The sequence below is a fragment of the Trachinotus anak genome, unplaced genomic scaffold (genome assembly GCF_046630095.1).
Source record: "Trachinotus anak isolate AG129_WGS33_773 ecotype Australia unplaced genomic scaffold, CSIRO_AGI_Tana_v1 ptg000005l, whole genome shotgun sequence".
Taxonomy (NCBI): domain Eukaryota; kingdom Metazoa; phylum Chordata; class Actinopteri; order Carangiformes; family Carangidae; genus Trachinotus; species Trachinotus anak.
In genome coordinates, this window is record NW_027273856.1 from 21,387,514 (window position 1) to 21,415,371 (window position 27,858).

At 42.1% G+C, this 27,858-nt stretch overlaps 2 protein-coding genes and 1 long non-coding RNA gene across 6 annotated transcripts; 1 reads left to right on the forward strand and 2 right to left on the reverse strand.

The window, feature by feature from the left end:
- Window positions 1–195: 195 nt before the first annotated feature.
- On the forward strand, window positions 196–22,324 carry dpf3 (double PHD fingers 3). 4 transcript variants are annotated; one of them, XM_071478898.1, is made up of 12 exons: window positions 203–504; window positions 8,440–8,600; window positions 9,827–9,934; window positions 12,187–12,320; window positions 12,560–12,655; window positions 12,876–12,948; window positions 13,482–13,523; window positions 14,797–14,934; window positions 15,043–15,171; window positions 18,356–18,468; window positions 19,141–19,222; window positions 19,386–22,324. In XM_071478898.1, exons 1-12 carry the CDS (start codon window positions 473–475, stop codon window positions 19,451–19,453), a joined length of 1,176 nt encoding a protein of 391 aa, XP_071334999.1. In that variant the 5' UTR covers window positions 203–472; the 3' UTR covers window positions 19,454–22,324. The 4 variants fall into 4 exon arrangements, with proteins under 4 accessions (XP_071335001.1, XP_071335003.1, XP_071334999.1 ...); XM_071478899.1 differs by lacking the exon at window positions 13,482–13,523 and having other exon boundaries at window positions 205–504; XM_071478900.1 differs by lacking the exons at window positions 18,356–18,468; window positions 19,141–19,222; window positions 19,386–22,324 and adding an exon at window positions 16,719–17,004 and having other exon boundaries at window positions 196–504.
- Window positions 1,601–10,114, reverse strand: LOC139621927 (uncharacterized). The gene is made up of 3 exons (XR_011691115.1): window positions 9,856–10,114; window positions 2,032–2,207; window positions 1,601–1,888 (listed from the first exon to the last, which is right to left on the reverse strand). It is a non-coding gene; the product is annotated as an uncharacterized lncRNA (long non-coding RNA).
- Window positions 22,325–23,672: 1,348 nt separating the features above from the next.
- Window positions 23,673–27,613, reverse strand: LOC139621926 (protein LEG1 homolog). The gene is made up of 8 exons (XM_071478903.1): window positions 27,249–27,613; window positions 26,918–27,004; window positions 26,755–26,828; window positions 26,510–26,614; window positions 25,365–25,483; window positions 24,498–24,639; window positions 24,302–24,398; window positions 23,673–24,184 (listed from the first exon to the last, which is right to left on the reverse strand). Exons 1-8 carry the CDS (start codon window positions 27,538–27,540, stop codon window positions 24,033–24,035), a joined length of 1,068 nt encoding a protein of 355 aa, XP_071335004.1. The 5' UTR covers window positions 27,541–27,613; the 3' UTR covers window positions 23,673–24,032.
- Window positions 27,614–27,858: the final 245 nt, after the last annotated feature.

Consider the following 27,858-nt stretch of genomic DNA (forward strand, 5'->3'; position numbering starts at 1 on the left):
TTTTATTGCTTTGGATTGACTAACGTTCAAAAGGCACTAATGAACATGCTCACAATGTGTGATATCTGAGGTCGGTGCATTTTATTGTGGTCATTAATAATTTTAATGATCAAAATTAATGGCTGTATTATAAACTGGTGGATTATTGTCTAAACAGCCCTTAAAACCCCCTAACCCAATCAAACCTGATGAAAGGACACTCTGATATAGCTCATTGTGAATGATATTCATCTATATAGATATTCAAGTTGATTAAATCTAATCTAAAGTTTATTTCTTCAGATTATTACAATCTAAAGACTGGGGCATTGATTTTGACAGACCTCCCTGAAGCCACGCCTAATGTCTTGATGCTGGTGTTGTATTGGTGGCGAGCACATTGCCCAGGACCGCATTGGCTGTTGTATGTTTTTTCATAAGGGTCCCAAACTATACCGAGATTTGGAATATTACGTTACAGTCCTGCAGGAAAATGGCGACTGTCATTCATAATCCTCTAAAATCGTGAGTAAATTGTTCACTATCTCATTGAAAGCTTGCATAATTTGATTGCATGTGATGCCTGCCCATAATAATTATATATGGTCAGATGCGCGTTTAAATTAGAATCACAAAATTAACACTTTTGCCATGTACTTGGACAATCCTTGTGTGTGTGTGTGTGTGTGTGTGTTATCTGCAGGTACTGTTGCCTGTTTGTGTTGTGTAATACTGGTGTAACAGCATGCCCTCATGCACAATCTGCAGAGAAAGCGTCTCCAACCCGCGCCTAAATGTCTCCCACGGACTTGGTTTCACTTGGATAGAAAGTTGCCATTGTCCACACTCAGCTTTATGAACACGGGTGACAGAAAGTTTGCATGCAGGGTTCTTTGTCAGCGCTAGACGGGTGAATTTGCATGGATCATTTCTAACGCAACTAATGTCACAAGGCGCACGTTGAGAGGGCGACTCTCGCTCACTGCGCGGCTCCTGCTGTCAAGTAGATGTGTCCCACACAAAGCGCAGCAGATTTTTCTCTGTTATCATACGGCGCTGACCTCCCTTCACGCATGTATGGGAAACCTGCAACGCAATGCCGATTTGAGGGGCCTGCGGTTTTTGTGAAGTTGTTCAAAAGCGCTGACGTGCTTGATGACCTGTGGATGAACAATTTATGATCTCTGGAAACGTCTCCCATAGAGCTGCATACATTATATTTTCAATGTGCGGAAATGGTCAAATGTGTAAAAATGACCTCATGGCAGACTAAGATTTGTGTGCAACTTTCAGCTGAGTTTATACTGCATGTCTGTCTTTCTGCTGGCTGACAGCAGATGTTTACCACTGATCATGTGGAATGTGCAGAGAGTTAGTTTCACGAAATCCGTTGTGCAAGAGGCCATATGAATGTTTTAAACAAAGCATCATTTGACAGGAATTTGGTTACTTAATTCTTTTCTTAATGTTTTACAAAATTTGAAGTGTGTGGATGAGTGAGTCATGTGTCTGCTTTTATTGGAGGCAGTTTTGTAATAATGTGCAATTAAATGTCGTGGAGCTAATTGTTAGCAGACAAAAAAATATCTGACTTTGACACACACAGAAAAAAAAAAAAAAAATCTATAAGCTGGTGTATTCTACCAAAACAGATTAGGCTGTACAGACTGTAGATGTATGTGTGTTTATTTTTGTCTGCAGTTGTGCATGTAGAGCATCAGATTAAGAGCGTCCCAGTATTCTCCTGGGTCCATCTGTTGAGAGAGAGAGAGAGAGAGAGAGAGAGAGAGAGAGAGAGAGGTAGATGTAAAGAAAGACTGTCTGATGCTGGGGCAGAGGGAGAGATGGAGGGAGGGAGCCCCATCTGCCCTTCATATACGCCACGACTTTCCCCCACTCCATCCAATATCTGCAAAAATGGAAAACAATGAGTGTATGTGTGAGTCCACCTACAAAAACAGACATACACCCATGCCCATAACACAAGAGAAAACTGTCCAAAACTGGATGTGAAGCGTAGGAGCTAATATCAAGTAACATATGAGTTACTACCATGGGAAATAATGTTGTGGTCTACTTTCCAGGCAGCACAGTCGTGTGAGTCCTCTGTCTGTTTGAAACAATGGGGCGTGCTTGTCATCTGTCCTCAGGATGTGGCCCGGTAAATCATATGCAATCAATAAGGACGTGGTAATGATGTAGCCCTCCTCTCCTGCCAGTGCTCAGCTCTGAAAGATGAATTACGAGCGTCAGCGGCTGGCAGTAAATATGTCTGGCTTTCTAGACTCATTCAGTCATGTTTAACTGTGCATATTTACTTGATTTATTTAAACTCTGGTTTTTACAAAGACTTGTTTGTGATTAAAACCTGGGAGGCCTGTGTGGGATGGGACTTAATGAAGAGCTGAGATGAGAAGTATTCAAATGAGCGGCACGATTCATATGCAGAGATGTGTTTATGTGCATATTGTGCGTCCTTTTTACCTTCTCTCTCATCATTAGGTTTGGGTTCATAATGAACCAGGTGGAAAATGGTTTGACTGTGTTTGCATAAGGAGTGAGAGGAGGTGGGGTGTGATTTGGGGAAATGCAAAGGAGATGGAAGAGGGAGGGGAGGAGCGTGGGTGGGGGGGGGGGTCAATGTATTTGGGATTGTGTGTTTTTATTGTGTATGTTTGTTACATGCGTGGGTGGTTGTGCAGCCATGCACCCCTCCCCCAGTTTGCGTGAAAGGGAGCGTGAGTGAGTGATGGAGGTTGCGGGGGGGGGGGGGGGGGGGTCGAGGGGGTGTCTGTCTGGCTGAATTTACTGCATACATTTATACTACACCCTCAGCACAGGGGCGAACCCTGGCCTTTGTCTGTCTGAGGGAATGGGAATGTCCGGGAATGGTTTCCAGGCGCAGGGAATTAAATGGCCAGGAACATTTTTTAGAGAGCTCCATGCAGTGATCAATCCTTTCTACCCTGTTCTGCATATGTTTCTCTCCTTATGTTTTTTCTTTTTTTTTTTTTTTCGTGTGTGTGTGTGAGAGGTGAGATGTGACTGTACGTTACTCTTCTGCTTTGGAGACACATTTTCTCATATTTCCTCCAGTGACCTCCACACTGAGTTGAAGTGAGTTATCGTTCAGCCCACGTCTTCAGCTCCCACTCCTTCACCTCACCCACTTTCAGCGTCTCCACCTCCCCCCACCTCCACAGCAAAACAACAGCAGCATCTGAATCAGGGTTCCCCCTCTGCAACACCCTTTCCTCTTTAGCTGCTCACCCTACATCTCCCCTTTCCCCCCCTGGACTGCTACCTTTCCCTTTTATTCCCTTTGTGTGTCTGTTTGTGCACGGGCAAGCGTGTGTGTGTGTGTGAGAGAGAGAGAGTGCGCTCGTGCGTACACACATCCACGGGTTGGAGAGAAAATGAGTGTGACAGGGTTTGAAAGGGAACACGTGTGCCCCGGGACACTGCTTCCCTCCCCTTCTTCCTCCTTGGTTCCTCCTTCTCCTCTCTGCTGCACCCGCTGCTTGGCCCACCAGTGCCACAGAGACGCCTATCAGTGCCCATATGCTGCTGCCCTTCACTGCACTTCTTTTGGGGCCCCTTAATTCATAGTCCAAACTGGACTTCATCTCCTCTCACTATTTTGATAAACCCCCTTAATTCCTCGACGCTATTTGTTGTGCTCGAGTTTCCTGTTGAGAGAGTTTTATTATAAAGTATGCGTGAAATAATACAGCCAGGCAGTTGGACTGAAGCCTTTTGCACATTACCAGAGGCTGATGTTAGTATTTCACTTTTTAGTTTGCTCTGTTTTATGAAACACCTAAAATATTTAATTTTTACATCATAATAACAAAACATAAAAGAATGTTTTTTATTTTATAATTCTGTGTCAGTCTGTCGTCTCCTAAACTGAATTTCAGCCTCCTATAACTTAACCTCCGCCATCAGTCGAGATGTTGCTTCAAAGCAGAGAGCTCATTAAAATGATTGACATACGGGTGATTATAGTAAAATGAGGTGAGGAGGACAAGACTGACAAAACACCTCCTGCCTCAGGGCAAAATGGTAATTTTTTTATGCCTCCGCCCGGCAACAGGCAGAGCTGGAGGCATTCTTTTTACAGGTTGTCGGTATGTCCCATTCTCGAGAATGCGATATCTCAGTAACATCTTGAGGGAATTTCTTCAAATTTGGAACAAACATCCTCTTGAACTCAAGGATGAACTGATTAGACTTTGGTCAGAGGTCAAAGGTCAAGGTCAGTGTAACTCATTCATACGCTAATTATGAGACAATACAATGAGACAACACAAATGTCTAATAGGATAAAATGATGGTCTGATGGCATTCTACAGCCAAATGGTCAAAGGTCAACTTCACTTTGGCGTCACAAAAATACTTCTGACCATTATTCAGTGCTGTAACTCAGGAAGATTGTGACCATATTTCCTGCATTTTGGCTGGTTGGCCAATACAACCACAAGGGGGTAATTGTATGTTTTCTTTGTGTTTGTTTTTTTAGCTTTAATCTAACACAGAAAAACAGGAACTATGAAACCTATGATAAAATTCTAAATAAAGCAGGCTTGCAGATTGTTTTCTCAATCACCTGAATAATCATATGGTCTAAAATGTGCCCATTATATTTACCCAGAGGTCAGTGAGACATATTCAAATGAATCTGACCAAAAGTGCAACTATATGACAAAGAAGAGCATCAAATCCTCACAGTGAGGTAGTTAATGAAAAATGAAACATTTTTGCAATTTAAATTTCTCTCAGTTGAGTCAATTGAATAATTGACTCATAAGGAAGCTAAGATGTGTCACATGCGACTTGTTGAAACAGAAGCATAGAGAGACGAACATAACTGTGGAGGGTATGACAGTGATTTATTATGCCATCAGTGAGTTCTTTCAGTGATTAATTATTCTGTTCAGCAAGGAGCAGAAGAAGAGTAATACAGACCTGACAGATAACAACAGAAATATGCCGTATATGAGAGTAAGATTGATGGAGAGGAATGACAGCACACATTCAAACACAAAGGCTTCCACTCCCCCTCAGCTGAGGATTAAGTTTGAACAGTTCATAATGTTCATAAGCTCTTCTTTGGTACTCAACTTGGTCTTTGGGAGCTTGTGTGTGACCCTATGGGCTTCACCTGGAGTTCAGTGCAAATGAACTTGGCACCTCAGCTGTCCAATGATTTCTCCCTCTGGCTGTGATAAATCATTCATGGACACCTGTGAGGGTGATAGCCCTTGATGTCCAAACAGAGAACAAAAGAGGGGATTGAAATGCAGAGAGCCTCCTCTCCTCTCCTCTCTTCTCCTCCTCTCCTCTCCACTCCTCTCCTTTCCTCTCCTCTCTATGAGCTTTTACCTGGAAACACTGACCTGTAAACGATTAGCATTAGCTGATGAAATGGCCCGTCATTGCCTCTGTACTTAGTAGTGATAAGAGAGACCATCACACACAAAGCCTCTCACTGTGCTAGTATGGGAGCAATTGAGACAATCACAGTGGTATACACACAGAAAAACACACACACACACACACACACACACACACACACACAAGTTGCAACTGCAGATTCCATCAGTATCCAGGAAGCTATTGACCAAGAGGAATGTGTTCCCTGCCATGCAAAACTCGACTTACATAAGCACCATCAGTAGGATCAGCCATACAGTGGACTAATGGGTACAAACAAGAGCACAGTACAGTCTCTGATGGCTGAATCAGGTTCAGAGGGGGTGGAGATGTGGGGGGTGGGGGTCGGTGGTGGTGGTGGTGGGGGGGTCTCAGGACACGCAACCCATAGACAGATGGTCTTGGAGGCATACACACACACATATGCATACACACAGTGTCTCTTTACTTCCACTTAATCATACACATGAACACACCACACAGCAGGCAAACAAGCAGGCACGAACACTCGCTTATGTAAGAGTTTATGAAGCTGCCCAGGGATGTTATACAGTGCTTTGTTGTTGGAAATGGGACAGAAACATACAGGCACTATGGGATGACACGGAGAGGAGAAGAGGGAGAGACGAGATGAGGAGAAAAGCCTGTAGGTCCACACACACACACACACACACACACTCCAGTTCAGGGAGCAAAGAGTGACGGCAGAGATAACGCTTTACCTCTGGGAATGTGAGTTATGTGACAGGAAGTCTCTTCTGGAGATATGGATTTGACTAGATCACTGTGACTGTCAGTTTGTCATACTGTAAAAATGATGCAGCACCAAAAACTCTCGCTGCACTCCTCATTTCTGCAGATCTCCCGACAAAAACCCCGGCCAGCAAACGCCATGTGTTTTGTACATCCACTGTGGCACTGGAGGTGCACACAGAGCCACGAGAGGTTCTACTTTTGACATGCGCTGCAACTGCAATTTGTTATTACTGTAACGATTTATGCAAATAGTTACATGATTAATTCAGACAGCTCCTGGTGTGCTGATTTCTCTGCGAATCCTCTCCAAAACTGACTTTAAATGAGGCAAAGATATCTACACCTTATTTATAACAGTTTTGGCATTTTGGGAAATAGGCTTTTTTGCTTTTTTCCAAGAGTTAAATGTTGAAGATAGATACCACATCTGTGCAGCAAATATGAAAATGGAGTCAGGAGAGAGTTAGCTGAGTTTAGCATAAAGACTAGAAACAGGGGGAAACAGCTAGCCTCCCTGTCATCTGTCTAAAGCCACTTTTGTTCCACTGTTGATCATATTTAATACCTCTCCTAAAAATATGGCATGCAAGGTAGCTTTACTTTCCTATTATATCAGGTTTCTGTCCAGTAGAAGAAAAATACAGAAAGAAATACAGCCACATGTGATCCCCTCTCAGCAGATCTGATCATCCATCCAAACGTCAAGAGCAGCAAATCTCCCATTCATCTCTGATCTTTGTCCAGATGTGGCAGTAGCCAAAGTTGAAGTGTAATTCACATTTTACAAGCGTAAAGAAGAAGCGATAACACAGCTGTACGCTGGGAGCCTTCATCTGTACACCACGTGTCCAGTTTTCCTCCTTTTTATTCATATTCTTGTTTTCTCTCTCGCAAATCGAGCACCTCTTTCATACCTGTTTCCTCCTCTGTCATTTCTCACCTTCTCCCTCTTTACATGCAATACCTGGCTCACTCAGTGTTGCTACTCACTCTGCCCTCTCACCCTTCTCCCTTCCCCCCGTCCTTTTCCTCCTCCATCAGCCCTCCGCTCCCACCTCTTCCAAACACTGCACATCTTTGTGAGATCCAGTGTGACCAGAGTGCTGGTCTTTGTCCAGCTTGGCATTCTTTACATATCTTTGTAGAGAATCCACAGAGCTCCCATCTCTGCTCGGGCAGTCAGAGAGACAGGATGACAGGCAGACAGACATGTGTGCACGTAAACGGAGAGACAGATCCTGGGTATATCCCCAAGAGCAAGGGATCCAAGCGCAAGACGCCGAGTTAGATCCAAGATACTGAAATCAAATTCTCCTTTATGTCTCTTTCATTTAATAAAAGTAACTAAACAGTAACCTGTACTCAATGATGGTCAACTACTTCAGTCCACTGCCTTTGAAACTGAGCAATGTCTCTCCTGAAGATCAATCCTCTGTCTTCCTCTCTGGAGCTGAATAAAGAATAACCTACTCAAGGTGCATATTTCATCTGTGGCAAAAGTGAGTTAATCTTGGTTTATTCTGTCTGTTTCTAATGATCATAGCTGCAGAAATCTTGTGGTCGGTTATTGATGGCTCACATCCTGATTTATACCCTCTGCTTGCTTGCTATTGTGTGTGTGTGTGTGTGTGTGTGTGTACCAGCCCATTTGTTGTGTGGACTTCGATCCAGCCCTCTGACTCATCTATCAATTTGACAGGATGAAAACACTTCCTCTTCTCTTACAGTACATCATCCTCTTTTTTTCCCCTGTACGTGTGTTGCCTTCACCTCCCTTATTGTTCCCCACCTGTGTAAACTTTCGGCTGTCTTCGTGCTGCCTCTGATGTTTCCACTAAATGCAGACTTTACACAACACACTCAGGCAAACTGTGTGTTTTATTACGCTACAGTTAACCAGGACTCAACAGGCCCACTCATACTTGATGTGCAGATCATATCAGCTCATGAGCCGCCCAGCACACGTTATTACCATTAACTGTCCAAAATAATGCCAACGTTGGGCTGATAGGATTTCAACAGCAGGAATGACTCAGTGCACAGGAGGCAGAAATCGAAGCAGCATGCTGCAAATAGCCTAGATCAATAACAAAAAATAAGACTAAAACTTGTGTTCCACAAAGAAATATTTTTCCAGTCTACTTCAGATGTTGAACAAACGGGACAGTTGCTGTATAAGTAGATGGCAATGAGCCTGGTACATTAAATGCATTGCTACCTCGCTGTTTACCTGCTACTCTCGCTGTGTCTCTGTCTGTCTGTGTCCAGGCTGGGGGACCAGTTCTACAAGGAGGCCATCGAACACTGTCGCAGCTACAATGCCCGTCTCTGTGCCGAGCGCAGCGTGCGCATGCCCTTCCTGGACTCGCAAACCGGCGTGGCACAGAACAACTGCTACATCTGGATGGAGAAGCGCCATCGCCAGCCAGGTGAGAAACACCGCGAGGGCTGAAAAAAAGGTTTTCACTCCCACTTCAGTGTAATGTGCCAGACTATTTCTAGTAAATTCCTGGAGTCTTCTCGTCACTGTTATTGCCAGGAAACCGGCGTAGACACCAGAAAGTCACTGCAGAATCTAACCTGTGAAAAAGTGAGCTTTAGAGCTGCTGGCAGGCAGATTTCTTGAACCTTCACACAGAGCCAGACTCACTGTTTACCCCTGCTTCCACTCCTTATGCTAAGCTAAGCTAAGCTAACTAGCTCCTGGCTCTAATCTTGTAATGAATGCACAGACATGTGAGTGGCATCAGTCTTCTCGTCTAACTCTCAGCAGGAAAGTTAATATGCAAAAATGTATAAATATTAATAATTTAAAGGATGGATTTATAGAATAAAAAAGCAAATCAGCCCCTCTTGCATATTTATTTAGGCCTATATTACTTCTACTAAATGCTGCTTTATCCTGAGACGCGCAGTCAGCGTGCATTCTTCACATCTGGGTCGCTTGTACAGCCAAAGGGAACAATCTGCTCTTCGCTGAGAGCTGGACACAAATAGCCTGCTCTCCATCTTGTATGCAAAGCCCTTCAGGCCACACCCTATACTTTGTGGCAGACCTAACTCACATTATATGCATTTATTCTGGGTTTATCCCTCCCCCCCCTGCTTTCTCTTGATTTTTTTTTCTCTCCACAGACACACACACATAAAAAAAAAAAACAAAAAAAAAAACCTCTCCTCCCCATTTCTGTCTTCTGCTACGCTAATGGAGGAATATGATTAGACACAAGGGCAGAGACCAAAATATTCAATTAAAGTACAAGAGGCCTGCTTGGCTGAAATAGCGACAAGGCCAATATTATTTAAACAGTTCATTGGAGCAAAACTGAATCTAACCATTGTGCACATTAAGTATGATCAACATTAAATCTGATAAACTACCCAGAATTTCAGGTTTTGTGTAACACACAATTTCTGGAAACTGGATTTTGTAAATCAGGGCACATTAAGTGCGAGGAAAACAAGCATAGTCCACTGTGTGTGTTTGTGTGTGTGCGGTTGTGTGTGCGGAGGGGTCTCAGAGCAGGTTTTGTTAAAATAGTTAGCCTGCCAAGTGGTTGTTAAAATTCTTCCTGTGTGCCTGTGTGTCTGCATGTGTGTACATATACTATATATCCGTGTGTGTGTGTGTGTGTGTGTGTGTGTGTGCATCCAGGCCAGGCAGCGGGACAGATGTATACCTACCCTGCTCGTTGCTGGAGAAAGAAGAGGCGACTCCACCCTCCTCTGGATCCCCAGCTCCGCCTGTGTGAGCTTCGACTAGGTAAGACAAACAACACACACACACACACACTAACACACACACACTAACACACACACGGAGCCTAGCAGCACACTGACATGCATACATAGTGCAAAGCAGTGGGCACAACGCATCTACATTATGTTATGCTTGTGCCCTGGGAGCTCTTGTGTAGCCGTGCTGAGCGGCGTTAACGCTCGCTATCTGACCATCTGGCTCTGGTTAGCCCGTCGCTCTCGCCAGGTCTCCAGGTTCATTCTCTCCCCTGAATCAATGCCTCCTCTCACTGTTCTCTGGCAGTAGACACACGCGCGCGCACACACACGCACACACGCATACATGAGCGCACAAACACCCCCACACATGACTCTTGCTCTACGTTACAGAAGCACCCTGACTGGGCCTCTATAATCATTTGTCCATGAGGCATTAGAATGTAAGTGAGTCTTATGAGGTGGAAGTGTGTGCTTTTTTTTATGTTTGTGTGTGTGTGTGTGTGTGTGTGTGTGTGTTTGTGCATACATGCATGCGTATGTGTGTGTTATTGGGGATTTTAGCAAAGGAATGGCCCAGGAACCTGATGAGGGGGAGACATAAAGGCCTGTCTTTGTTTCTGCTTTGCCACACCATTGTTTCCCCCTCGCTGTCTTCCAGACGCAACATAATACTCCAGAGCTTTCCACCAAGAACGATTCAGCTTTGAGCAGAGGACAGAGTCATTTTCAGGAAAAAAAAAAAAAAAAAAAGGAGAAGAAACTCTCCAGAGCTGCAACCAACCAACAACCCGAATAAAGAGAGAGAAAACCGGAGATATAAAGCCTTTGTAGCTGAGGGTGAAAGAGTAGAAGTCTACAGTTTTGTTTTTCTGAGATCCAATTCTGCAGTTTGGTCCAGATATCTATCATAACACGACAGAGGAATGTGAGTGCTCCTCTCCGGGGCTTTTGGAAATGCTTTATGTTTATTTAATGCTTCCTGAGCGGAGAGGTTTGTCTATGTGTGTGCAGATACACAGAGGCTCTGTCGCAAAGGTTGCTTTAAAAGAGTTTGAAAGCAGAATTTAATTCCTTTGTGGATCCTCTGCTTTTACTTTTGCAGCCATTTTGCTTTCCTCAGTACAAACTCCTTCTTTAATCTGATGAGAGTTTCAAAAATCTACAAATGTACGAGGGTAGATGACGCTGAGGGCCGTTTACATACATTTCTGTTACGTGAGGCTGGTGCTAGTCTACTGGCATTTGGCATAAAATGAAATTCAGATAAATCTAATTTAACTGTGTGTGTATGAGTGTTCATGTGTGGCCGGAGCAGAGATGCTTTTTGCTTTTTGCTGGCAGGGCAGAACATTCAGCTCCACTTACTCTCCCTCGTTGCCCCAAAGAGTCAAAGGAGAGGTGAGGGGGTTATAAAGTGGAAAGAGGATGGGCGAGGGGGGAAAAATGGGGGAGAATAAAGCAAAGGAAAGGGAGATTTAGTATAAAAGAGGAGGGGGGGTGTCCGCAGAGAACAGAGGCGAAGGAGGAGGCGTATACTGTAGAGGAGGAGGAAGGAGACAAAGTGCTACAGCAGCTCTGTATTCAATAAGAGTGCCTTACAGCCTCAGTAGCCCCGCTCACTCCCTGCCTCTCTTATCACATCCCAACTTTCATTCTGTATTTATCCTGGTATTATGCTTCAAAGACGAGGACAGAGAGTCAATGCTGCAGCAAGTTCATCTCTACGGAAATGAAAAGAGGGAGAGGAAGAAAGATAGGGCAGATTGGAAGAGGGATGAAGAGAGAGCGAGATGTGATTTAGGCTTGCAAGCAGTGCTTTTTTTTTTTTTTTTTTTTGTTTCATTATTTCCTTTCGTACTGTGCACCTGGTGCACCTTAGTTATTTTTTGAATAGATGTTGAATCCTGCAGCCTGCCCTGCCATTGTTATTAGAACTTCCTTTATTACACTTACACCGTGTTCAGACTGACGCTGAAACACGTTCTCTGCTTTGACCTTACATCTGCACGCATTACTGACCCAAAACTGAGCTTTCTGACAATGCTCTCTTTAAAAATCCTGATCATGTGATCTGACATAAAGCTGGTTACTGGTCACAGCAGGTTACAGCCAGTAGAGAGAAGTGATATATGAAGGTTTTGTTTTTGATATGGTCAGAAAACTATTAGAAAATAAATTTCAGCAAATGTTAATGGTCAATTTGAATTCACATGCACATTTTTACTGCCTCAGACATGCACACATCTGAAATACTCTCCTCTGCCACGTCCTCCTCAGAAGCCGAGTTGGCCCCTAAGCGCGAGGTGCCCCCAGGGGAGGCCACAGCGTTGGAGGCCCTCCTGAGGGGGGACAGCCTGCTGGAGAAAAAAAACAGCCTCAGTAAGGAAGAGGAGACGTTACTGGAAATACAGGTAATTTGTTATATGTTTGTTGTGTATCAGACATCAGGGAGGTCTGCTCAGAGTAGATTCAAACCTAATATCCCCGCTGAGTTAGGAATGGAGTCAACTGAGAGGAGTGGAAATATCAGAACTCGTACCTTTATGTTTTACTCTTCACCTGCTTTTCTAACCTTTTCATGCCAACCCCCCAACCCTGTGTGTGTGTGTGTGTGTGTGTGTGTGTGTGTGCGCGTGCTCACACTCTGTAGAGAGTACTGGAGGCGGAAGAAAATGGGGACGGTTTCCATGATGATGAAGACTTTGAACTGGATACTCCAAAGAGAAAGAACAGAAACAGAGGCAAAGTGAGTGTCACAGACAAAAACAGAATTGTGTGGTGTAAAAAGAAAAATAACAACACAGTTTCATTAACACTAAATCCATTTAATAGCAAGAGTTAACAGCCACAGTGCTTTTCGCTAAATCACATGCTCAAAATGACAGAGTTCACTTGTCCTGAATTTGTGTTGCAGTGTTTGTAAGTTGGAGGATTAAATATCGGATGTGTGTTGTGTCTCCTTTCAGAACAGAGGATCAAGTCGCAGGAGGACAGAACCTGCAAACATGGAGGACCAGGACAAACCTTACGTCTGTGACAGTAAGAGAAAAGAAAGCTTGATTCTTTGCACATCATGTGCCCTTATGTGATCAGGTCATTAGTTTGATAGTCAAAGTTCAGAATCAGAGTCTCCTAAAGCTCAAGGCGGTAGAGGAACACAGTTCTCCTTAGATCTGGCTATTACAAGAGACTTATCCTCGACCTACTGTGAGTTCATTTCTTTATGATGTATTGTCAGGAAACCTTTCTCTACATGTCTGCTCCAAATTGTTTAGAAAACACAGAGAAATCCGCCAGACAAGTCATTTTCTCTCATCTTCCAACGGTAGCCCTCTCCTCCTCTGTTTCTAAGAGCAGCCCTCTGCAGCATGAAGAAAGAGTTCGCTGTTAATCCAGACCTGACTAGCATGCCACTTACGTACTTGGAGAAAATCCCCCAGGAATGGATTGCCATGGTTATGTGGACAGAGATAGCCACACTGACTCAGCCTCAAACAAATGAATCTCATCCTCATTGTGTGTCTTGTTCTGTCTTTCCTTTATCGTTTGCTTTTGTGTCTTCTCTGTTCCAGATAGATACAAACAAAAGCATAACTCAAAAAAGGCTGAAGAAGGTATCTGAACCTGTCGCCATCTTGTCTTTCTAGGGGCTCCATGAACTGTCTTTGTGATTGGCCTTTTTGCTCATGGGCATCTGGTGTTGGAATGGCTGACTGAATGCTAATCCTTTGGAGATATCTACTGCTTTTAAACGCTTTATGCTACTACAGGCATCCCTACCTGCAGTGCAAGCATTGCATGACACTAACGCTACTCCATGTGCCGTAATGCTTGCTCGTTTGCAAGGCATGCACCAAGTGATGCTTTAGCAGCAGCTCAGCTAACGCCACACTGAGGGACGCATGTTTCTTAGGTCACTCTATAGCTGTGATGTGATTCATAGATGTAGCCACTGTAGAAGTTGAAACTGTAATTGTCAGCAGTTTAACCACGGGGTGCCAGGGGTAACACCAGTTCACTTATGAAGGGATGGATAGCTTTCCAACTTTGTGTTATTTGGTCACACTAACTAAAGTTGGGACAGAAACGGCCGCTATAAAGCACTAGATAAGATAAGATGATAAACTTCTATGATGGCTACAGCTCTGTCGTGCTCACTGTGAAGAGTCCTCAATTACTCCAAAATCTAGTACAATGTTCATTTCTTTTATATAAATTATATTTACATATTAAGAGATGGTGTCACAGGACACTTATAATACAACAGTAACATTAGCAGTGTAAAGAGCAGGCAAAGCCCTCCCAAAGTAGTCACTGTTTGTTACCAAAGTTGTGGGCTGATATTTGTAGGACACGTCACTATGTAGCTTCTTTAAAATGATCAGACTTTTCAGTTTTTATTGTGCCATAGGTGTCATCTGATCCCTGATCCCTGTGGTCTTCAGTTTTTGTCCATGTCTGCCCTTCCTGCGTGATTGTCTTAGTGTAGCTACGTATGCCCAATATTTTCTATTTCCATGTTTGTCTGCATTGGTGACAATTTATATTTTGATATTCTGTGACAGCACAAATATAGTCAGTGATGGACCCACTTTTTCCTCCAAGTCAAGTCACGTGTTTACAGCTGGGGAAAAAGTAACCCTGTCTTTTTACTGTATCTGAACGGGTTATGTAGCAGCTCGGGGTAGATGCATTGGGACAGTCAAGTGAAACTGAACATTTCTACTTTCTGTAGAGTACAAACCAGTGAGATGAAATATCGGCAGATTTTCTATGAGAAGTCTGTAAACTTTTTCTTTAGACAGTTGACTTTGAGCAGGCTCTTTAATCCACTATTTGTGCAACGTTTTACATGTTCCTAATGGACCTGTGATGTTTTATCTGTAGTCTGTGGAAAGCGCTACAAGAACCGGCCTGGCCTGAGCTACCACTACACCCACACTCACCTGGCAGAGGAGGAGGGTGAGGAGGAGAAAGAAACAGAGATGGCCCCATCTCCTCCGCAGAGCTCGGACAACCACAAACGTAAGATGCTACATAGAGCTAAGACATTTTCTGTAAACACTAGCTGAAATGCCCTAATACTTCAGAGCTGTTCACGTATCCTTCTCCTGTGTTTGCTCCTGCTGACAGCTCAGAAAGGCCCAGATGGCGCCATCATCCCCAACGACTACTGTGACTTCTGCCTGGGAGACCAGGACTCCAACAGGAAGACAGGCCAGGCTGAGGAGCTGGTGTCCTGCTCTGACTGTGGACGCTCTGGTGAGTCCCCAACCTCCACAGCCTTTTAGCTTAAAACTTCTGGTTCTTTGTTGACATCGGCATTTAGACCTCAAGTAATAGCTTTGTTTTCCTGCCAGTCAAAATAGTGTATTTAAAAGAATCACATATGAGTGTATTAAACAGCACAGCAAGAGAAGACCACTGTTATTTAAGTAATAATTCAACATTTTAGGAAATACACTCATTTGCTGTCTTGTTAGATAAAAGGCTGACACCACTCTCATGGCTGTGTGTTGAGTATGTAGCTGTATACAACGGCAGATTAGCTTATCTTATTTTAGATCAGCATAAAGACTGAAAATGAGGAAATGGCCAACCTGCCTACCAGCAGCTCCAAAGCTCGCTAATTAACACATATCTTTTTTTACATATTTTTGTTTAATCTGTACAAAAAAACGTGTAAAAGTGGGATCTTATGGGAACCTTTGGATTAATTATACAAAGGAGATATAATAGGTTAATTAGTGCGCTTTAGAGGTGCTAGTAAGCACCTGGCTTTAGCTTAATATTTAGTGTACCAACATTAAAGTGATATCAATCTTTTCATCAGGAAAGGAAATAACCATATTTTCCAAAATGTCAAACTATTTCTTTACAAAATAAACAAGATTTTCAGAAGTTAGTTGCCCTGCTAGACTCATGCTTTAATTTGTGTCTTCTACACATCTCATTTTTGTTTCCCTTTACTTCCTTTTTATCCACAATCTTGTTCATGTGTATTCCTCGCTTCCTTGCGATGTGTAGCTTTGCTACATGGACTATAATGGTGCTAATCTGATGCAGTTTAAGACTCTGCATCAAATATGTATGTGGATTAATAATAACATAATTTCTTTGGGTAATTTATTTTGGAAGGCACATTAATAACTAAACTATACAATGATTACAAATACTAGCTAGGTCTTTAGAGGTCACAATAATGTTCACATGCTAAAATACAGTGTCATAACAATAGTTGTCATCTTTGGTCAAACCAGCTTGTGTCTTCAGTTGATTATGTAGATTCCATTAGACATTTGTATTGTGCAGTGCATTGAGCTTTCATGCTGTTATAGTGTTTTTTCAATGGGTTATCAATGAGCTTTGTAAACCGTGAGAATTGCGAGCCAACTCCTGAAACACTTTCATTTTCTATTTAAATTAATATTGACTCATAGGCTCAGCCGCTTGCTTCCATCCTGCATGCTTCTCCATGTCAGCCTCGTCCATCAGTAAGGTCTTCTGCCTATCGACGACATGCCTTCACTCTTTTGTTGCTCAGTTTCCATGCATTATCTTATGGCACATTTGGCTGCATTTTTTTTGTTTTGTTTTGTTTTGTTTCTTTCCGCCCTTTTTTTCCCACACTAGCCAAAGCCGCATCTGCTGGATATCTCAGCAGAACGTGTCTCGAATCAGCTCAACTGAGAGTAGAGTGTTCATTTCAGCAAGTGAGATGTTTTCTTGCTACGGTAGAGTTTGTTAGAACAGCTGGGAGAGTGTGTGGCCTTGTCTGTGTTGCTCTGACGCTGATGTTTCCATGGTAGCTGGAAGAGGAGGAGTGAAGAAGGATGGGAGGAAGATGAGTGCTCTAGAAGAATTGTTCGGCAACGCGTCAGACAGCGAGGCCTCCACGTTTCAAGGCTTTGAAGAAGCAGAGCTGGAAGACATTTTGTTGTCAGACGATGAAGACGCTGTGGCTGACAGCTGATGACAGGATGGCTTGACTAGTTGGACTTCGTGGCAATTAAAATCCTTTTCTGATTAAAAGTTTTCGTTGAGGCAACACTGAAAGACTGAAGGCACAGACTGGACTACGGTGGCTCACTTGGAAGACGCTGAACTCTGTTATTTACTCATAAATCCAGCTTCTTGAAGTTTTTTGTCTTTGATGGATACAATGGCTTTTTAAAATGCTCCTATGGAATTTACCATTAAGATGTTTTCCATTTTTCATAAACAAAAAGTAAACTCCTTACGCTCGACTTCGCTTGCATCAGATAATCATTATCATAGCCTACATCCTAATTAATTCTGGACTGAAAACATTAATAGCAGACATGGTGGACCAGAGAAAATGGAGTAACTTACATGACTGGCCACTAATGTTGCAGGGGGAGGGATGAACGTGGACTTTTGAGTCACTCCATTGGCTCAAGAGGACAGGTAGCCGAGAGGTAAGAGCCAATCGGCACTCCATTGCTCCTCTCTGTCTTTAAGGACTCTCTTTTGTCAGTAGATGCTGAGTAGAAATGCTTATTCTAATGCCTGCTAAGTGCTATCCATTTAAGCTGATAGACCAATCTATTAATCTATTTCTTCCCAACTGCAATTCCTCAGTTTAATTTGGGAGGCAGGCAGCAGCTTAAACATCTTCTGCTTTAAATTCTGCTCAGGTCATGTTTGTCTTTACTCACCCGTCAGAGGCTGAGAGGGAATGTGTTCAGTGTTTCTGGCTGCTTTCCCTGTCTAGCTATAAATCAGCTCATCCTTGTTTATGGCTCATTCATGGCTCATTGATACCCCATTGATACCAGGGTGATACAGATAACTGTGCGAAGAGGATGCTGACAGCACTGTGAAGCTGTTGGGAGGCAGTAGCTATGAGATGATTGTCATTAAGGCAGGGGACAAGAAGATAATTGTGCTCAAACCAAATATCATTCTTTATATGTTGCCCCAGCTGTTGATTTAAGGGAAGACGATAAAGTAGCTACTTGGCTGTGTTTTCCTGCACACACATCATTGCTTGTGTTTGTTTTGTTTTCCCAAACATACAGTATAATCACTTGTCTTTTGTGGCTAGGTTGTTTTCAATGCTAAATTTCATCCAGCAGTATTGACTGTCAACACTGTGCAATTACACTCGTCTGAATCGCAGACACAGTCAACACTGTTGTTAAGACAGTCTTAGGGTATTTTGTGAATGAAGGGAGACATAATGATTTCTACAGTTGTCTTATTTACCACAACCAGGGAAAAACATTGTATCCAACAAAAAATGAAGATGATGCATCATTAGTGTACCTGAAAGCCTGAGGCCAGTAGTTCTGCTACGTGTCTTTAAACTGTTGCATAAAAAAAACGCTACTGATTGTGCTTCATAAACGTTTCTGGCACTCCAGTATTTCTTCACTTTCTTCCCTCTTCACTTGTCTTGTGTCTCCTTTCTGCCCCTTCGCAGGTCACCCCACATGCCTGCAGTTCACTGACAACATGATGCAGGCGGTGAGGACTTACCAGTGGCAGTGCATCGAGTGCAAGTCTTGCAGTCTCTGTGGAACCTCAGAGAACGATGTATGTATACCGTATACTGCAGAAGACGTAAAGCTTGTATGAACTGTCCATGCTCAAATGTTATTATTAGATCTCCTTTTGTATTTCCTTTGAACTACATCAAGTTTGACATGTTTTTCTTTTAATGCCACGACCTTTCCACAGCCGGCGTTCAGCTTTTCATAGGCAATAAATTACACTGAATTTATGCCATGCAGACATACACTGTATGCACTTGATGAATTACCCATGATGCAGAAAGGTTTTCTTTTTCATTCCAAGTTTAAAAAAATCAGAACTGAGTGACTGACTCAATAATATTTTTTCTTTTGAATAAAAACTGTATTTTTTTTTTAATTATCATAACTCCAGAGGGCAGCCACATAAATTAAAGGTTGTTTGTATAGCACCATTTTTCACAAGTGTAGACCAGAGAGATTTACAGAGAAATAAGACAATAAGCAAAATGGAGGTAAACACTGCATTGAAGCATTTGAATGAAGGTGGATATAAGGTTGCATGCTAATAACTACATAAAAAACCTTTTATTGTTCATGTCTGGTCATAGTGGATAGTTTCAAAAAATGTTCAACAACTTTGAGGCTCTGCTAGTTCACATTGGGGTTTACATCTGTTTATGTGCCCCCTGTACACATTTCATACATGACTAAAGATTGTGTGCTGCCCGTGTAGGACCAGCTGCTGTTCTGTGATGACTGTGACAGAGGATACCACATGTACTGCCTGAAGCCTCCGATGACCAAGCCTCCAGAAGGTACAACAGCTAAGTGCCGTTCTCATACTATACTATACTAGTACTATATATGTCATGAGCTATAGATTGGAGAGGCCACAAGCAAAGGCTATATATGGAAAAGAGCAAGCAGGACAAAGATTTCAGCCTCTCTCTCTCTCTCTCTCTCTCTCTCTCTCCACAGGGAGCTGGAGCTGTCACTTGTGTCTGGACCTGTTAAAGGACAAGGCCTCAGCCTATGGAGAAGCATAATAACGTCCTGGACATTCCTCTCAAATACACACAATATATATAGTTGTACATACACATATAACTGTTTGACATGCCCACACATTAGCAAAAGCTTTATCTCATATAGAATCAAACACACACAGATTCAAACACACTTTCTCTCTCTCACACACACTCCAGTGCATTAACAGGCTCAGGGCAGTTGTCTTGTGTGAGGCGCAGAGATCCTCTACCTCTCATATAGACAAGCAACACTCCAGCTGCAAACGCCATCAACATGCAATCTCGACCATAAGTCAGCGAACAGCAGGTCTATCATTCAGTCATTTCTCTACCTCACCACTCAGCAGACGGCAAGAATCCAAAGCAAAACTGAAAAAGGCCAATACTGTGTAGTATGTGTGTACGTGAAATACATTTTAAACCAAACCTCTGAAAGCTCTGGATGTTTTTCCCCTGGTTTTAATTTGAGTGTGCTTTGGAAGAGGTTTCTCCCAGAGTTTCGCTCGCTTCCCTTGCTGCTCAAACTCTACAGTGGGGGAACCTGAGTGGGTTTGACTGATGTTTGTTTAAATTTCTCTCTCCAGCTCGCCTCCTCTCTTGTGTTTAAACTTTACAGTGACATTCTTATTTTATATCTGGACAGACTCAGTGTTAGTTATGTCATTTTTCACAGTATTTGTCAAGCCTGGTGAAATTTATATCCAATGCTAAGAGGAAATGGGGCAATAAAAAGCCTTGACTATCATTCCTTTTGGAGCGTGTTGACATTTTTAATCCACATCTGTTTTCTGTATCCTCGCAGTTACTAGGATAACATGGTGCTCAGTGTGACACTTAACACAATATTTAACATGTCTTTACCTACAATGAAACATTTATTTATGCATTGTTGATAACGGTCCAACGTTACTGTCATGGAGATAATTGTTACTGTAAATCAGTGGTTCCCAGACTTTTACTGTCATTCACCCTTAGGGAAACCAAAAAGCTTACTGGCCTTTTACCCCACCGCACCCAATTATTTAAATCAATTGCATTTTTATCTATTGGTAACAATACTGGAGCAACAAGTAACGAAAAGAGCCAAGGTGAGGTATTTAAATAACATTAATGTGAAAATGAACTGCATTTTGTTGCGTTTCTTTATTAGTTTCTGATGTTGAGATGAGGAATTTGACTTGTCAAAGCAGGAAAAGCACAGCGGGAACTTCTAACATTCACAATGGCTCCATTCAAGTGATTACTGCACAGCAATGTATTAATTTATCCTGTGTTAAGCCCTGTCCCAGTTTCACACAGAAGTAAGCAGAAACAGGCATCCCATTACTAGCCAACAACTCTGTTTTGTTAGCTGGATAACAACTGTCGCTAACAGATTTTATCAGCTGTAGCTAGCTGGCCAATTAACACTGATTCCCCTAAGTTGGCTGAAAAAAATATTCACCCCCCCCTGCTTATCTTTTAATGTTTCCAGTTGACTCATTTTAAACAATAACCCTTTAAAAGGGTGGTCGCTATGTACGAAATACAGCTAATGCTTGAACGCTGACGCTAAAGCTAAAAGTCAGCATCCTCACCATTTGATGGATCATGGGAATAAGGAGAAACTTTGTTCTCTTACTGCAGGGTAGAGTTAGTTAGCCTTTGCACCACTGCACAGATGTTAATGTTATTCCAGACTCTGATCTTGGCTCCCTTTGAATGTGTGTTTCAGTCCTGAACTGTGATTTTTGTAACCTGTAACCCCACATAATAATGTCGTTTGGAAGGCTGGTAGTAACTCTAGACTACAACCGCTACTTAGCTGTGCATGCTAGCATTTGCAGCTTACAGTAGAGCAGGAAAAAATACTGTTTAATCAATTTCTTATCATCTGACTCCCGTTTTCTACAGAGGCTTTAAAAATCTACTTCCCCAGATTCTTTGTATATTGAGTCCTAGTGCACAATGCACACTGTTTCAGCATGTGGTTGGACAGGTTTGCTCAGCTGTGATTGGACATTTGCTGTTCAGGGGAGGGGTTTACTAAATAGCCAATTCATTTTGTTATTAGATACACCTGCGTGGGAGAGGTCAAACTTACCTGCTGTGAATCAAAGCTTTTATGGTTTCACTCTACATTTTCCCTCTGGGTAATATTTGCCTCTGCAACACCCCTGGGCCCCTGTAGAGGACCCCAACACAGTCTGGGAGCCACTGCTGTATATTACCCAGTGCAACATGGGTATTAACACATCTCCATTCATCACTAGTTTGAGCAGGCTATCCGTGTCAGTATTTACTGGTGTGTCCTGCCTGGAAGCTGGCACAGCTTATATAAGATTTTTTTACACAGTTATAAACAGATTGATTCTGGATACTCAGCATTTGTTTTACCATGTGAGTGATATGTTTAATTGGTGTAAAATTGAGTGCTAAAATCTTCTTACCCCATCGATGCACTATATGTTTTTGTACTGAAAAACATTTGGCAGCACTAACTTAATGCTGTCTCGAAACAAGGTCATGATCATGAATAGGAAGAAACACAGAGAATAAGCTCTAAAGAGAGAAGAAAAAAAAAGTCCTTAAAATACACATGGTGTGCAAGCCTTGACAGGATATCACATTCTTCATTTGTGTTTTGTCGTTGTGAATTTGTATTTGATGTTGCTTTTCCACCGACAATCATAAGCTAGCATAGATATATGATGTTAATAACATACAGAGGGTTTTTTTTTTTTTTATTGTGCATTTCCATTGGCGGGTATAATGACCCTTTGTGTCTTCCTTTTGAAAATGTCTTGGATGTCATTCTTATTTGATGCCAATCACCTACAGTGATTCAAATTGTGTGTTGTATTTTGTTAAAGTGTTATGTTTTGTGTTGAAATAAAGACTTTTCCAGAATTTGTTTCCTCACACATCATCTATGAACTGGAGGTTTCCCAGTTATCCTCAGACGACTGGGTTCTCATTTTTTAAGTACATTTACAGAAACACTCTTTAAAGTGTTTCTGTTCCTCTTCAATAAACCATCACCAGGAAACCCTGAGGTTTTATAAGTGAAAATAAGCATTGATTGTCTGTGTGGCTTTGGCCAAGATGGCTGTTTCTGATTTGAATCAGTTATAACTGATTAGCCATAATTTCCCTGTGATATGACCCCTTCTCTCTGTCTGGTAACATCTTTGTGTATGGCTGCTCACACCAGAAGCTACAGCAGGGATACAAAATTAACTTCCATGTCACAAGCAGGTGACTCGCTTTTCCACTATTAATGTACATTGCTGTTCAGATAATGCAGTGGTTCCAAACCTTTGTCACCACATTATGACAAGAAATGTTTATTATAAGTGTTATTTCAAATATATAACATAACATCCTTCTTCTTCTTGGGAAAGCTATAGGATAAGTTAGTATTTACATCATACCGCCACTAGAGAGCACTACTGGACTGACCAGAGCTCTGGATGACATACTGCATGCTTCCATGTGAAGCAATGAGGTACTAAATTTTACTGAGCAGTTTATGGAGCGATTTTGTCAATTTTCAAAACAGAGCATTAGTGTCAGTGTGTCACACCTGGGCTTGACATTAACAATCTAACCTTTAAACCCATGTGGGAGAAGTATTCAGATCCCTTACTCAAGTAAAAGTCACAGTAACACAGTATAAAATACTCCATTACAGGTACCTTTCCTGCATTTAAAATCTTATTTGAGAAAATATACACAGGTACTGCCCATACACTTTGAAAATGTATTCAAAGTATCAAAAGTAAGTAAGCCCCTGTCAGAGTATCATTATTTATCATATAATTGGATTGTTACTAGTAAAGTATGCAAGTAAATGATCCAGAATTTACTAGAAAATAAGCGTAGATGTGCTTCCATCCCCAGCTTTCCTAGTTTTTTTTTTCACATTTCATGTGGGGAAAACCATGTTAAACAAAATATTAATCACAGGAGAGTGTTTTTCATAGTTTAAAACATGTCTGGAAAGGAACTTTAAGTACAGCATTTGAGTAGGTGTACTAAATTATACTCCATCACTGCCCCACCCATTTTGATGTACTGTAGTGATCCTGAGATAAAAACCTTTATGACCCTAGTTGATTACAGTTGCAGATTTAAACCTTACTATGCATCTTGAGACAAGAATTTGAGAACTTGCATGTCTTTGTCATCTTATTACTGATTAAACTGCAGTAACAAGATCCATAAAAAAGAGTTAATGATGACAGTAGAAGTGAGGGATTGTTGACTTTTTCCTTTTATGCATATTCACAAGAGCACAAGGACATGTAACACATTCAGAGGTTTACCTGCTTTATAGTTTAATCTGTCAGTTGATCTACAATCTCCATATAATAACATAACTTATTCTCAGTCGTTATTTGAACTACTTAGTTTGATAGAAATGAAATGCCAGTTGTATCTCTTTGTATTACAAGTGTCTTCTCTCAGAGCTTTACAGTCATAATCCTGTATTATTTCTTATAAAAACATGTCAAGCCTTGTAGTTTTACCCTAAGATGAAAATGCAAATACCATTATATAATTGCAGCCGTCATCTCTTCCTGTTTCTGTTTGTGAGTGTGCCTGGGTGTCTGTCTCAGCAGCTGGTGGTCATTCCAGTGACGATGGACAGGAAGGAGCTTGTGGCGAAGCTGGGATTCAGTAGGAGCTGCTGCAACATCTCTCTGCCTTTCTCTCTTGTGGTCACTGAACACATGGCACTTTTCCACAGGCTCACCAGTGTCCCACCTGGGAGATGACAAAATCAGGACCATCCTTAAAAGGTCACAAATCAAGAACAATAAAGAACACTACGCTACAATATTTGTGTGTGTGTGTGTGTGTGTGTGTGTGTGTTTGCCCTACCGAGCAGGCTATTGATGTTTTTCATCCAGGAGAAGATGTACAGTGTGTGGTTCTCCTCCTGACTCAGATCAGCTATGTTAGGTGCACTGTCACCCTCCTACACATACAAAAGCGAGAGGAAGGACAGAAGTTAAATACATATACACTTTGTTAAAATGTCATGAATGAATGGACGGATTAAGTTGCAAGTACGTACCTGTAAAATTCGACCTGGCAGTGGGGTTAGGAAAGGCACAGAATTTTCCAAACTGGACTGGAAATGTGCCGCTGACACGTACTCTGCTGAGTTCAGCCAGCTGTTAGCAAAGGACACCTCTGCAGAGGAGTAGTGGCTTTGCCTGAGGGAGAGGAGAGGACAGCAGGGAGACCAAGATGAGAGAGGAAGATGAAATGGAAATTTTGGGAAACGTGCTTATTCGCTTTTTGGCTGAGAGCTCAATGAGCAGGTTCATAAAATTTTCAATGTTGACTATGAAGCTACAGCCAGGAGATAATTAGCTTAGCTCACAGTGGTGGCAGGGGAAATTAGCTAGCCTGGCTCTGTTGTTGTTGTCACTGTGAGGTTGCCAAGCAACCAGCAGAAACTGCAGTGAGTGCACCAGGCCAAGAAATAGTTCAGCGCACAACCTCCCTTTAAAACCACAGACTCTCCATTAACGAGATATAATGTGTTCATTAGTGAGCGTCAGAGGCTCTTGCAGGCACATTTTGCTACTTTTAGATGACGCCAGGTTGCTCCCCGTTTTTTGTCTTTATGCTAAGCTAGGCTAACTGGCTGCTGGTCGAAAGACTGTGTTTAAAAAGAAGACAAAGATGCCCAGGGTGGCGTGAACTGAGGTAAAGACACCTTGACTTAAGTAAAAAAAACTTTTTGGGGGGCTTAATGAACCCAGTACTTCATAAATATATGGAGACAGAAAAAAAGAGAGAGACTGTATGTAATGTATGAATGTAACAGAGTATGAAAGAAAGACCTGAATTTTCCGATGAGAACTGAGATAGATAGATAGATAGATAGATAGATAGATAGATAGATAGATTGATTGATTGATTGATTGATTACCTGGCACTGCATGCTGCAGAGGCATAAGTTGAAGCCATTTGGGCTGCCCAGTAGAGACCAAGGAGAGAGTCTTTCTTCTCATTGTCAGGCAGTGGAGACTCAGTTGAAGCCTTGAGACCCTTTAAACACACACACAGAAAATGAAGGACGTATTCCAACAATTTAGTGTTGCACTTACATAGAGTTTAGGGATACAGGAGAGACAGATCAGAATAGAAGCAGCATAAGATGAGATATCTGACTTTTAGACCCTCCCTGACCTATTAGATGCCCATGTTTTCAGAGTCCATACCCTTGGTTTGTAGCAGCACACTCTACAAGGCAGAAAGTGGTAACAACAGACAAGCTAAAGCTAAGAAAACAGGGTTTAAGGCATGAATGTGTTAAGAACTGTTTTTACATTCAGGTATTTGACTTGAAAATATTGTAATCATATAAAGTGCTGAGTTCCATTACAGTCAAAAGCAGAGATAGCTGCTGCTCCACTAACCCCGGCTAGTTACCTTGATACTCTACTTAGCTTGGCAAACCTTTTTTTTCTTCATGACTGGATTTAGTTGCTGTCCCATAATGTGTGTTGATAAACTAAATTACTAAGATGTCACTTTACCAATATTGATATATTTTATTTACAGACGATAGCTACACATGGGGAAAGCGAATAATTTTAGCTTAAGTCAAGGCTAGCTATTATATTGGCTAGTTGATCATGTGGTTTATTTTTAGCAGTGTTCATTCTACATTTGTATGGCATAAGAAAGTTAAGTGGCAAAAAAGATGTCAAGTCCTATTCTGGTTGTAACTAGGTTTTGACTAAAAATGTCACCATATTTGGCTTTGCAAGACAGCATAGGCTCTATGTTAAAAGACAACATTATACAACTGTTTCCACAGTTCTGGGAAGAGCTCTCTAGAAAAAAAGAACTCAGGAAGTGGACTTTCGCCATTTTCGTTCATTTTAACAAAGGTGATTGGAGTGATCACGATGCGTCAAATCAAGAGTTCCCCTTTAAAATCTGTGGTATTTTCAGAATGTGTATGTATTCAGAGGGGTTAATGCATGAAACTGTTACACTAGTGGACACTGCTATATCAAAACCAATAATGTGTATGTCAATTTGTGTGTATGTGTGTTTTATAAATACCTGGAAATAGGCATCCCATTTGGTCATGGCATCGGGGTAGCGAGTTGCACAGTCAGCATAGGTGGTGCAATAGTCCTGTACACCTTCAGGCACCTGCATCTGGACCTAATAATATAACAATTATTGTTATAATTATTCTCACATCATTAAAACTGTTGATATATGTGTGAGAATAAAAGAAATTACAGCAACCAAAACTACTTCATGTGCAGCTTTCTGTTTGAGATGTTCAAAGGCACAAGTACCTGAACTCCTGCTCCCATGAAGCCCTGCTGTGCAGCAGACAGGAAGGGAAGTGCAGCGGCATAATAGTTCACACCTGGACAGAAATAAAGAGGAAGTTTGTCTTCTCTCTCTCTCTCTCTGTATGTGTGTTTGTGTGTATGTGTGTGTGTTTGTCATACTTACAGCCCCACCAACTCTGAGTAGAAACACACATAGCATCTCCTGTTTGATGGCCGCAGGTTGTAACACCGGTTGGGTCAGCGAGACGCCCTACACAGGAACAAGACATTTTACATTGCACCATCAGCTTGTGTCTAGATGCTTTGGTATCTGGTGTTATGATGTTATGTTCACACACTTTAGGGGCTAACTGTAACTCCTCTTAAACTCCCTATCCACTTTTGCACGAGTATAATTTTGGAAAAGCGAAGAAACTATGAAGTCATTTTCTTTCTTAGCCTTGTATAGAAGTATTATAGAATAATTTTAAAGAAGAAACTAATTTTCATCTTACCTGAAGTAAGCATCCACCCAAGCTGCATTGCCAGCCCCCACATAGGATTTTCTGTGGCAGTTGTCCCCATGGATCCCATGAATGGGTCTGTAGCAGCTATCATCAGCCGGTAAAGACTCATACGGTTAAGATAGTGCCAGGGATCAGGAGTGAGAACGCCATTCTGTATGGGCAGGTCTGTCACTTGGCCGGCTGTTTGTGCCCATAGGATGGGTGCGCCATTTTCTAGGACTACAGCAGAGCTGCTGAGAGACACAGCACATGCCAGGAGCAGGACGGTCAGGCGCAGCATGACTGTGGAGCTGGGACTGCAGTGAGGGCTGGAATCAAGAGCATGCACTCTGGACTGTGAATTGTCACAAAGAGACAGAGCTTATGTATGCTGAGATGTTCTGACCCACACAAGCAAAACAAACAGACACTCACGTGACTCCATGTGACTTGGCTGAGTGGACCCTCACCAACAGACAGATAAGAAAATGTGTGTGCATAGAGCTCAATACTGAACTAGTACTTGGAAACAGGAGGCCTCTCTATCAAAGATATGCACAAGCACCTAAGCATGTAATAAGTGAGAACTCAATACAGTGAGGCTGAATTAAGATAACTT

Excerpts from the sequence above, each read along its gene's own strand:
- dpf3 (XM_071478898.1), top strand. The coding sequence starts at position 473 with ATGGCGACTGTCATTCATAATCCTCTAAAATC. Across the intron at positions 505-8,439 it reads ATTCATAATCCTCTAAAATC|GCTGGGGGACCAGTTCTACA; the intron begins GTGAGTAAATTG and ends GTCTGTGTCCAG. Across the intron at positions 12,321-12,559 it reads AGACGTTACTGGAAATACAG|AGAGTACTGGAGGCGGAAGA; the intron begins GTAATTTGTTAT and ends CACACTCTGTAG.
- LOC139621926 (XM_071478903.1), bottom strand. The coding sequence starts at position 27,540 with ATGCTGCGCCTGACCGTCCTGCTCCTGGCATGTGCTGTGTCTCTCAGC. Across the intron at positions 24,640-25,364 it reads TCTGCAGCATGCAGTGCCAG|GCAAAGCCACTACTCCTCTG; the intron begins GTAATCAATCAA and ends CCTCTCCCTCAG. Across the intron at positions 24,399-24,497 it reads TGCCAGGTCGAATTTTACAG|GAGGGTGACAGTGCACCTAA; the intron begins GTACGTACTTGC and ends TTGTATGTGTAG.